Raw genomic sequence first — 12,668 nt, 5'->3', positions numbered from 1 at the left:
TTTTTTTTAAAAAAAAAAAAAAAAAAAAAAAAAGGACGAAGGTTGAAAAGCACTTATCTCAGTTCCTTCCGCACGGGTAAAATGGCGAAGGGGAAGCAAAAGCCCCCTCGTATCTTCGACTAGCAAAAGCACCGCAACAAACAAAAAAGCCTACAGTGATCAAAGTGTCTCCGGCTTTCGCCTTGGAATTTGCCTACTTCTTCCCGCTTGTCCCTTTTTGGTTACTTGCGATCACGTAGGTTTGCAAAAAGCAGTCACATAAATAACCTTTTCAGTCACCAACGCAATGTGATCACTAGTCCACCCAACTCTTAATTATTTTATTATGACAATAAAACACGTTTTTGCCCGATCCCAAATGCCGCAGACATGCCCGCGGCCGCGCGACACAGTACCGTTGGCGACTCGGGTTGATCCATCATGGCTGCGGCCGCTTACCCTGCTTTTCAGTCCCTGAGCCTTGTGGTCCTCCTCCCTTTGGCTGCCCTGTTTATATAGAGCCATTGCCGCTCTCTAATATAGACTCTGCCAGGATGGGAAGGTGCTTTTCAGGCCTACGTCACCGCCTCTCCATTTAAACACCAGATCCGGCTTTAAATAGTGAGAGCTGCTGAGAGCGGGGCTGGGAGGTGCGTGCTCCGGAGGCGAGAGGCGGGCGCGTGCAGAGCTCTATTTATTTCTAGGTCCTTTTCTAACGCTGTAATTTTGCATCCTGCTGGGGCCGCTTAAAAGCCCCAAGTTTTTGTTTTGTTGCAACACCTAGGGTTTGCTTTCATTGTTAAGAGAAATACGCCCAACTGCCGGCTCATTTTTTAGATTTTTTAAAAATTAAAAATCACATGACATTTTTCTTAGATTGGAAGGTGTCTTATTGTCGGAATTTTTTCAAACGCTTTTCTATATTAAATGCTAGCTGTAATGGACTGCAAGGGTTTGAGTTTACTGTTCACCAAGTATTCAGGAAATATGTTACAACTATATCTTATAATATTTTCTCATGTTTTCCTATAATTATCCTAGAAACGAAGCTTTTCAAAGAAATAGGCAAGTGGCTAAAGCCCATATAGGATTTAATGTCCACAGTACACTGATGGGTAAGGGGAACTGCAATAAGAGACGGCAAACTGCATTTTAAAAAATTAAAATTCTAAGTAGGCCGTGTTTTTATTGCATTGGATATTAACCTGGTACCCAGTATAGAAATTAATTTACTTTCCACCACTGCATAAAAGAATTAACGCTTTTGAAAGGAAACCTCTAATTAATCACTCGATAATGTCACTGGTTTTAAAGTTTGCAATATTTGCTTTTTTAAAAAATCTGGACAAACCTAAATTATCTTCTGTATAATAAAAACTTTGGCCCAAGTTCAGAAATTTAAGTAATAAATTAGATATTGCTTATTTCAAACAGTGCCTGTATATCCACATGCTTTTAAGAAAAAAATCAATATTTTGAGAACTTTTCACATTGTAAACAACTGCTAAATTATTCTTTATGCATATACTCTGTGACAGACTACACGTTTCTCTTGTGCAACCATAGTGCTTCTAAATTGGTTAAGTGCCCCGGTTGTGGTTCATTAAGACACAAAAGCAAAATCTTAAAGCATGAATGAATCATTAAATACGAAGTACCAGAAAAAAGCAGATTTGTATTTATAAATGTCTGAAATACTAAGCAGAAATGTTTTAGGATAACTGACTTCAGATCAAAATGTCTGTAGTTTCCTGGAAAAATAATTGATTTATCCTACCTATTTAAAATTACGTTGCCTGTCTGATGTCCAGAGAAGTCATTGGTAGAAAGCACTCTATAGTTGCACATTTGTAATTCAGTAGTTAAATTATCATGGATAAGATAATCCGTAGCCAGATATACTTTATATAGAAGAATGTTTAAAAGTAAGGAGGGACTAGAGAGATTCTCTTTTTACAGATTAGTTTATTGAGGCAGAGTTGGCATAATAAAAAAAGTAGATTAGTGAGTGAAACAGTAAGGATATTTGAATTGTCCTGGTTGTAAAGAAAAGGAATTAATAGGTTTTTAATGGTTGAGATACATTGTACAGGACAAACCAGTATTTTTGGTTAGGAAGGATATATTTTCTTAGAAGGTTCCCTGTGGTAACAGTATTGCTGGTAGAGATGCTGATAAAGCATTTGATTTCTTTTTGAAGTTTATGTATGAGAGCAAACCCTTGGTTTTATTGATAGCCAGTAGCTTTAACCTTAAGCAAGGTATCAAACACAAATAATGACAAAGGATTAAATGAAAAAAATATTGTTAACATTAACATTTTGATAATGTGTAAGAGTTATAAAGAGACATAATCTAGTTTATCATTTGGAATGCAGACTTCCTTTTTTTTTTTTTTAACCCCCCCATAGGATGAGGTTTTTAGAAACCTTGTAAAGTGCTCTCACATTTGTTTTCATTTTAGTCATTCTTCTATTAAGTCTTCTGGAAACTAATTCCTCCACCCAACTCCCCCCCTCCAAATAATACCAGCAATAATAATAGTAATAATCACGTTGAACATGCAGGGATGTTCATGATTTTATTCTGTAGTGTCACCTAGGCAGGAGAAGGAAGAGAGAAATCATGAGAAAAGAATCAGTGTATCTGTTCCTCTGGTACCTTGAGATCTGTAATTGTGGTTATATGAATAGTTTAATGGTATAGCTTGACATTACAAATTGGGTCACAAAAAATAGAAGTGAGGCGATTTTTAAACTTGAATGTTCATTATTACCAGATGAGTGGACATGAGGTTCTCCAAAGTCTCAAGACTTAGTGGCAAGGTTATATGGTATAACAGGGTATAAAACACGGAATGGAATAAAAAGAACCAGATATAAGCAGCCATAAAGCCATTTTAAAATATCATGTTAAGTATTTTTTTCTACAAAATAGGAAATTATAACTGAAGATGTATGGATCTTGTATGTGTAAGGGCCTTCTGTTTATGAATTGTATTACATGTCTTAATACTTAATGTGCAGTCATCAAGTACAGTACAAATGGTGTTTATTAGGATGGCCATAACATATTCTAAAATAAGTTTTAGATAGTTGACAAGATGACTTTTTAATTTTTTTGAATCTGAATCTTTTAACCTGTTGAAAACAATCTTTTTCAAGAGTCTTATTTTTCCTTTAAAGCCTAAATTATATAGATCTGTGATTGAAGATGTTATTAATGATGTGAGAGACATCTTTTTGGATGATGGAGTGGATGAACAAGTCCTGATGGAACTAAAAACTGTGAGTTTGTCTCTTTTTTTAATATTTATACTTTCCCCCACTAAGGACATGTTCTTCAACCACAAATGAATATGTTTCCATAGGATGAACATTTGACTCTGATTAAGGATGCAGTATAGTTTAGTGAATGGGTGGTGGTTTTAAATCCCAACTCTACCATCCAGTCTTCCTCTGAACTCAGGCAAGCTACTTTTATTTCAGTTTCCGTACACGAAGATAGGAATTGGTAGTATTTAACCTTAAACAGTTTTGAGGATTAGATGTACTAGCTACATAAAATACTTATCACAATGCCTACCCAATAGCACTAGCTATTGTTATCGAGTGGCTAACATTCTACATTTTATAGTCCAATTACTTGAAATGCCTGCAACTTTTAAAAATAATTTTTGGACTTAATATACTTGGTTGTAAAATTGAATTTGTAGGATTGAAGTATTTAATTAAAAGAACTTTAGGTTCTTTGGTCAGATTTTTTTATGTGGTCCAAATGTTATATTTAAGATACGTTTTATGTTCAGAGCTGGTTTTCTGTTTATTGGATTTAAACAGAAATATATATTTTTTTATGATGATTGGTGAAATTGTGGAATATTTTTGCCCTCTTGATTAGAATAGGGTTCTCAAATTATATAATGTGTGGATTTCTGAGTTTTCTTCACAGGTGAACTAAACACCTAAGTCTGAAAAATCATAGACTTTCTTTCATTCTTTTCAAGTAAAATTGGTGTTCTATGAGAAAAGTGACTAGCTAACTCATAGCTAAAATGCACCTATGCTTTTCCTTGAGACAGTTGTTCATATGCAGCAGAAATGATTTATACATACTTCCAAGTCTGATAAAATTTATTCATGTATTGTGCTGATGTTAGAAAATTTGATTGCCTGATGTTCTGTAATGAAATGTGTTAACATTTGAAAGATCTGTATAATTCATTCAACTTTTATTTTCCAGAAGTTCATTGATATACAGTTTCAGATTCTAAATTGCTGAACTTTTAAGAAAACTTTGATCAAAATACCTTTTCTATCCCACCTATTTAACTGTAGGCCATATTTTCTTCTTTAACCAAAACAAAGCAAATGTAGGTAGAGGCAGATTTGAGAATACAGCTATTTTTCTTTAAGTCATTTCTCACCCTCAGTTTTTATGTGGAAAATGTGATTATTTTCAGAAAGAATATTACTTATGTTTACATGTGGTGAATGTATTTTATTTCTTTTTTAAAATTATTTATTCATTCATTTATTTTTATGTGGTGCCGAGGCTCGAACTGAGTGCCTCACATATGTTGGGCAAGCACTCTGCCTCTGAACTACAGTGCCATCCCATGATGATTTAATTTCTAAATAAATTAATAAGTAAAACACAAACAAAAGGTCTTTGAGGTTCTTGTTAATTTTTGAAAGAGATACTGAGTCCAGAGATCAAAAAGTGTTAATATTGCTGGTTTATAAATTGAATATTGAGCTCTTCTAAAGCTATGTCTAAAAATATAATCACAGTAAGCAAATAGGAAGATTTGTTTTGCTCTTATTTATTCATTCATCTGAGGTGTAGAGGCTGAAAGTTAGCAACTCATTAAGTAAAACAAATATCTTTACTGTAGTGTTGAAATATGTCTTAGTGTGTTTCAGTGTCTGAGCAACTTCTCTATATTCAGTAAGAATCTGCCCATGTGAGGAAGGGGGGAAAAAAGCTTGAATAGAAATGAGGAAATATTTACCCTGAGAAAAATACAAGATTTATGAATAGTGAAGAGTAAGCATCCAAAAATGCAAACGTAAGAATGCCAACTATGATATGAGTTGGAAGAACAGTATAAACTATTCAAAGAGCATAAAATATCTCAGGGATATGAATAATGAGAGAACAAGCTTATTTTGATTTCTTAGTATAGCTGGCATGTTTTTTTTACAATTAATGTTATAGTCATATAATGGTTGTCATCGTAGTTCTGCCACCTTATGTGGAAGTTATAACATTTATAGTTGTAGAAAATCAGTCCTAATGACTAATTTATCCTAGGTCAAGAGTGTAGTGGTCAGTCCAGGTTGTTATCAATTCTTGGTTTGTACATTGAAAATCTGGAGAATTGATCATTTTCTTACATTCCTGATAGAAGCAAGAAATTAAAAAGAAAAGTTCTCTTTTAAAATCAAATATCTTGTCAGGGGTGGTGGTGCATGCCTGTAATCCCAGTGGCTCCAGAGGCTGAGGCAGGAGGATCACAAGTTCAAAGACAGCCTCAGCAAAAGCAAGGTGCTAAACAACTTAGTGAGACCCTGTCTCTAAATAAAATTCAAAATAGTTGGTTGGTAGTGTGGCTCAGTGGATGAGTGCCCCTGAGTTCAGTCCCTGGTACCAAAAAAAAAATCACATCTTTACTCTCACTTCTATTATATTTGGCTTTTTAAGTATGGGTGGATATTCTATAGGTCATGTGGTGATATTTAGTTTACTGGGTAATTTTAAATGACAAAAGTTTGGACTTATTTAGACTTTGAATCCTCAGCTTCAACCACAGTGCTTAGCATATGCAGTTGGCATTCAGCTGAGTTGATTAAAAACAAATGGGGCTCCAGAAAATAACTGAACAAAGTAGTTTGATATTTTTATTTTTAAATGGGGTATATTCTAATATGCTCAGTTGTATAGGAGTTAAAAATAAAACTCTTAGCCTAAACTGGAGCTGGGGTTGTGGCTCAGTGGTAGAGCACTCACCTAGCATGTGTGAGGCTCCAAGTTTGATCCTCAGCACCACATAAAAATAAAAGTATTGTGTCCAACTATAAAAAAATAAAATAAAAACTCTTAGTCTAAACTAAGTTTGTTATTTTAATTCTCTGCGCTAAATTTCTTTAGGATTTGCTGAGTGTGTGCTAGATTTAACAGCCAGCCAGCACTGTGCAATACAACTTTCTACAATGATGGGAAATATATATATATGTATATATATACACATATATGTATATATATACACACACACACACACATATATATAAAAATATGTTTTATATATTTATTTATTTATTTTAGTTGTAGGTGGACACAATATCTTTATTTTATTTTTATGTGATCCTGGGGATCTAACCCAATGCCTCACACATGCTAGGCAAGTGCTCTACCCCTGAGCCACATCCCCAGCATAAGATTCTATATTTATGTTCTATATAGTGTCACTAGCTGCAGGTGACTATCATGGACTTAAAATATAATTAAAGGAACTGAAGAATAGAATTTTTATTTATTTTGGATAATTTAAATTTAGATCACTGCATGTGGCCAGTGACTACCATATCGGATTGTGCAGGTTTAGATGTTCTTGTTAGTAAAACTAACATTAATTTTATATTTTATGACTCATAAAGACATTGTAATTTAGTTCTAGTCCCTTCTGTCCTTTTTGTTTTTTTGGCCATTTCACAAATTCTTATCAGAAGCTGCATAAAGCTACAAAGGAAATCATGGTGAATTACATTATGATTTAGTATGTGTAATGAGAATCCATGTAATTTAAGGGTCCCATAGTTAATGCAGAAAAAGTGATACACACAAAAAAGTTTAGCCCAATTCTTAAGGTTATTTATTTGTTGAACCACTATGGGCCTACTTTTTTTAATGTGTGGATCATTAGAAATAGAGAAGGTATTGAAAATAGTTCTGTTGGTAAATTCATATTTGAATGGAAAATGTGTTTTGGATTTGTAAGTGACTAGATGGTAATGACAGTTTAGAATTCTCTTCAAAGTGAATGATAAAATTATCTCGATTTCCGAACTGTCAGAGACCTACCCAAATCCAAACAGTAAGTATCATGTGAACACATGGCCTGTTTTTAATGAAACAACAGGAAGAGTTTCTTCAGTTGGAAAGAAGTTTGCCTGTTTCTAGTTCAGGTTTCTCAACCTTGGCACTGTTGACATTTTGGACTGTTTGTTACGGGGCTGTCCTTTTCATTGTAGGATGTTAGCAGCATAATTGTCTTCTGCCCACTAGATGCCAGTAGCACCTTTCAGTTGTGACCAAAAATGTCACCAGACATTGCCAAATCTCTCTAGGGGAGTGGGGGCAAAATCACCTCCAGGTGAGAAACACTTCTCCGAATGTATTCTAGTTATATGTAGATACTTGATTTACTCTGGGTATATAGAATTTTGGACCATAAATTGAATAATAATCTATTTCTACTTCATTTGCTCTTCGGGAAAGCTGTGTGTCTCTGACATTTCTTGGTAGGAAAAATTAGTCTTTGGTAGCTAGATAAAAATGTGAAAAATAGGAGAATTCTTCAGAATTTCTAGCCTAGCATACTGTGAGGAAGCAGTAAGTAGGTTCATCTTATTTTATAAGATAAGAAAGCAGACTCGGACTGTGATTTGATAAGAACTTAAAAGTGGTAGAGATGTGAAACTTTTTATCTCCTGTGATGTGTATAGTAGAATGAAGGTACCAAGGCTGTGATTTAACAGTTTATAGTTTAACAGTTGATATCCTGTTAACAAACAGGATGTTTTGCTAAATAAAATTATGTAAGAACATGGTTTGGTGATGGGTGGTCAGAGTTGCTTTTATGAGTCATTTATTACTTGCTTTGAGTGCAGCAATGTAGCTAAGAGGTTAGGAGTTTGGATTAGAGCTGGAATTAGAGTGAGACAGACAAGGTACCTAGGTTGTAAAAATTTTTAAAGAGATGGGGTTCAGATCTGACTATGATACTAGAGTCAGGCTGACTGGATTATATACTAGTTCTGTCTACTATTAGTTGGTGCTCTTGGGCAAATTACCTAACTTCTTGTTTTTCAGTTTTTTCTTCTGTAAAAAGGAGATGATAATGTCTATTTTATAGGATTTTGTAAAAAACCATTTTGTACATGTCAGACTAATAAGTCTGTGTAATACAGAATTCAGTAAATCTTAGTTACTAAAATGTCTAGTCAACATTTATACAAATGTATATCTCAAATCATTTTAGGAACAGAAAATGAATTTTCTGCATGTCAATTTTTAGAGACCTGGGCAAGGATTGCTGAAGTGTAGGGCTCCCAGAAATAATAGCTATTTGTTGAGGGAAATGGAGTACTGTAAAAATGCAAGATGGAGGCAGTTTTTCCTATATTGTTAGTAAAAATAAATAGATAAATAACTCAGTATTCCTGGTTGTCTTCAATAGTATGATTACTAATGTCAAAACAGTGTTAACGCTGGGTGCAGTGGTGCACACCTGTAATTCAAGTGGCTCGGGAGGCTGAGGCAGGAGGATAACAAGTCAAAGCCAGCCTCAGCAACAGCAAGGCACTAAGCAACTCAGTGAGACCCTGTCTCTAAATAAAATACAAAATAGGGCTGGGGATGTGGCTCAGTGGTAGAGTGCCCCTGGGTTCAATCCCCTGTACAAAAAAGAGAGAGAGAGAAAACAGTGTTAACATTGTTTAACAGTTGATATCCTGTTAACAAATAGGGTGTTTTGCTAAATAAAATTATATAAAAATGAAATTGAAGAGAAACTAAACATTCAATCCATTCAAACTTCACATTATTTGATGTTTAGGCTTAATACTTGTATTTACATGGCATTGTTTTTATTTTTTTCATATCAAAACAGTATTTTGGTACTTGGTAAGTACTGATTCTCAATGAATTATACCAACCAATCCCTATAAAGCTTTTGGAAATTTGTAGGACCATGTTTGTGTGTCATTAGACTATTAGACACGTGGCATTTAGTAGGCAAGAGCCAGGACTATGTTGCATTTCCTTCACATTTCCTGTGGACTGTCCTTTACAATAAAGAATTGCTCTGCCGAAAATGTCAGTAGCCTCCTAGAAAACAGTAGTTTGTTTCTCTGTTTTTTCTTTGAAAAAAAAAAAAAATACTAAATGACTGCTAAATACATTGTCAAAATGTCAGATCATGAGGATAAGGCAGTCTGTAGTTGATATCAATATGACTTAATAGAGAAGGTAGACTTAGTGTGATTACAAAAATAGAGACATCTCTAATATATATAGTGAGTGATTGCCCTTTTTTTTTGAAGCTATATGACTTTGCCATTTGTCTTGTTTTGGGAATTTTGAGGGAAGACAGCTGAATACGAAGAATACTGTATTCTTCTGGAAACTGCAGGTGTTTTGCTACTGTTAGAAAATAAAGTTCAAGATACAGTAGCATTTGGCTTATGGTAACGCGTGTCATGCTAAGGAACGTGATCTGTAGAGTGTGAGGATTATTTGGGGTGCTAGTTAAAATGCAAGTTTTGAGGATTATATGGAACTCAGGAATCAGTACAGTAGAGACCCCTTACCCAGAGTTTCATTTTTCAGGGTTTCTTTTTTTTTTTCCTGTTACCGGAGATAGAACTCAGGAGCACTCAGCCACTGAGCAACATCCCCAGCCCTTTTGAGACAGGGTCTCACTGATTTGCTTAGTTGCTGAGACTGGGTTTGAACTCACGATCCTCCTGCCTCAGCCTCACGAGCCGCTGAGATTATTATGGGTATGCACCACTGCAGCCATCTCAGGGTTGCATACATGTGGTCAGCATTAAATGGGAAATTCTAGAAGTAAATAGTAACTTTTAAATTGCTTGTTTTGAGTAGCATGATAAAGTCTTTCTCCAGCCATTTTCATATTGCCCAGGACATGAGTCATCTCTTTGTCCAGTGTACCCATACGCTGTTCACTCGTTAATTACTTAGGGAATGGCTCAGTTGTATCAGATCAACTTTTACAGTATTTGTGTTTGGATAACCCTTATATGGTACCTGTTGTGTCAATGCCAGTGTTATTCATCTCACTTCATCTCAGCAGGTAGGCATCATATCATCTCACATCATTGTAAGAATCAAGGTGAATACAGTACAATTAAGATTTTTTAAAATCTCTTATTACGTGTAATTCATAACTTGGAATTTATCATAGGTTTGTACATATAGGAGAAAACCCCATTATATAAGGCTTAGTATGCTTTCAGGCATCCACTGTAAGTCTAGGAACATATCCCCTAAGTATAAGAGGGGATTACTGTATTCCAGGTTATAGAATATGTACCTACAGGTTACAGTTTGTCATAGGCACCATTTTTAAGTAGAAGATATATTTATAAAGTTTACAACATTCACGATGGTGACTGTGTAGAGCAATGTTTTCTCAAACTTTTTGTCTAGGACTGTCCTTTAAAAGTAATAGTATTTAACATTTTGATTAAATATAGTTTTAAATTTTTTGATCCAATATTACATAAATGTGTGTATAACAAATCTGCAAAACGTTTTACTCTGCATTTTCTTTTCAGTTTTGATTTTATTACAAAAACAATTCTAAATCGGTGTGTGTGTGTATGCGTGTGCACACGTGCGCCACTAATGGGTTGTGATCCTTATTTTAAACAAGCAACAGAATAACTGGGACAGTTTGTTAAAGTAGCTTGTTGGCTTCACCTCTAGGGGTTGCTGGTGCAGTAGGTACAGGATGGGACTTAAGAATTAGCGTTTTAACAAGTTCCTGGTGATACTAATGCTGTTCGTCCAGGACCACATTTTGAGAACCTATATAGTAGAGGCTAGATTGAAAAGACAAGTTTCCACTGGAATATAAGCTCTCTGAAGACAAGAATTTTGTTGGATTTGTCTACTCTGTTTTTTCAATGCCTGAAAGAATGCATGACTCGATTCAAGAAGTTCAGTGAACTCTGTTATTACATCAGTACCCTTTTCAGTAGTTCTGAGGGGAGGAACCAGGGCCATAATAGTGTGGATAGATTGAAGCATTGCTTCAGAAGGAAAATTGACAATATTGTTGGAGTCTTATGGTGGAATCTAATTCCTTAGGTTGTTGACTTGTTAACCTTGGTGAATTGTGATACCCACCACTTAGCTGCACATAATATGTAATGAATATTTGTCATCATCACTGAAGCTTTATTGTATGGTCTAGATTGCAGTAGCTAGACCCAGAGGTGCTTTATCACTTGAGCTTATCTCTAGCTCTATTTATTTTTTATTTTGAGACAATAGTCACTATGTCTCCCTAGCCTCCTGAGTTCCTTTGGTTATAGACCGGGGCCACCATACCCTGCTAACTCTAGAAAAATTGAAGTGATTAAGGTATAACTCAGTGGTGTGGAGTCCCATGTTTAGTATGCATGAGGATCTAGGTTCAATCTTTGGCATCCAAAAAAATTGTTTTTAAGAAAATTAGTTTTTATAAGATAATTTCTAAAATCATTAATAGTACTTTTTAAAAAAAACTTGATTTTTTGCCTCAATAATCTACATTTTGTTTTGTTTTGGAAGAGGAAAGGAGATAGGTTTGGGTGACAGAGTTTGAAACATTGTAATGTGTTTTATTAGATGTATAAGCACCTATTTTGACAGTGTGTTTGTCATTGCTAGGAACCCACTTTACAGAGATGAACCCGACACAGTTTGGACTTTCAGAAAGCACTGCTTTGTTACCCCAGGAAAAACTGGTTTTAGTTTGGGATTTGCATAGGCCTAGATTTAAGAGCTGGAAGTGAGAAGTAATTAATGCAGTTTTTCTTATTTTTAGATGAGGAGAGTGCCTGAGAGATAAATGATTCAGTCATATTAATAGCCAAACCAGGATTAAATGTTTCTGGATTTCTGGTATAATGCTCTATTACTCAATTAATACCATCACTAAAAAAAATAGTAACAACAACTAATATGTATTGGTCACTGACTTTAGACTCTGTTGGTGTTTTTTGTTGTTGTTGTAGTTGTTTTGTTTTTGAACATATTGCTTAATCCTTAAAACAACCATGAATAGATATTGTTTCATCTTTGTAAGAATCAATTTCAGGTAAGACTAATTACTGGGGTTACTGGGGGAAGGTTGCATTGGGAAATTTCAGTAAGATGTGCTAGAATTGTTATTAGCATGTAGACAAAGATCTAGAATGTCTGGAGTGGGAAAGGGTCAGGAGATTATGGAAAACTTCTGTATGGCAGGGATTTGGAGAAACTGCTAGAAAGTTCAGATGAGTTAGGGAATATTCCAAGAGCAGATCCTAAATGAGAAAAACAGTTTCTGTAGATCCTTGGGTGCAAAATGACTGAATTCTTTCATTTGTGTTTTTTTTTTTTTTTTTAATCTTTTATTGTGGGTTGTTCAAAACGTTACAAATTTCTTGGCATATCATATTTGACACTTTGATTCAAGTGGGTTATGAACTCCCACCTTCACCCCATACACAGATTGCAGAATCACATCAGTTACACATCCATTGATTTACAAATTGCCATCCTAGTGTCTGTTGTGCTCCACTGCCTTTCCCATCCTCCACCCTCCCCCCTCCCCACCTCTCCCCTCCCCTCCCCTCCTCTCTCTCTACCTCCTCCACTGTGTAACCCTGAGGGTCTCCTTCTATTACCATGCA

General features: G+C 35.1%; 1 protein-coding gene and 1 long non-coding RNA gene across 2 annotated transcripts in view; one reads left to right on the top strand and one right to left on the bottom strand.

Moving 5' to 3' along the window:
- The window catches only part of LOC125615332, an 11,704-nt gene extending 11,066 nt beyond the window's left edge, over nucleotides 1–638 (bottom strand). Inside the window, exon 1 of the long non-coding RNA XR_007345927.1 lies at nucleotides 396–638. This is a non-coding gene — a long non-coding RNA (uncharacterized LOC125615332). The remainder of the gene's footprint in view (nucleotides 1–395) is intronic.
- The window catches only part of Gtf2a1 (general transcription factor IIA subunit 1), a 38,029-nt gene that overhangs the window by 1,024 nt on the left and 24,337 nt on the right, over nucleotides 1–12,668 (top strand). Inside the window, exon 2 of the mRNA XM_015494535.2 lies at nucleotides 3,165–3,266. Within this exon, the coding sequence (XP_015350021.1) occupies nucleotides 3,252–3,266 (15 nt within the window). The 5' untranslated portion in view covers nucleotides 3,165–3,251. The remainder of the gene's footprint in view (nucleotides 1–3,164; nucleotides 3,267–12,668) is intronic.

This window comes from Marmota marmota, unplaced genomic scaffold (genome assembly GCF_001458135.2).
Source record: "Marmota marmota marmota unplaced genomic scaffold, marMar, whole genome shotgun sequence".
In the NCBI taxonomy this organism is placed as follows: domain Eukaryota; kingdom Metazoa; phylum Chordata; class Mammalia; order Rodentia; family Sciuridae; genus Marmota; species Marmota marmota.
The sequence above is the reverse complement of the archived record's forward strand: the minus strand, read 5'-3'. Positions and strand labels throughout refer to the sequence as shown.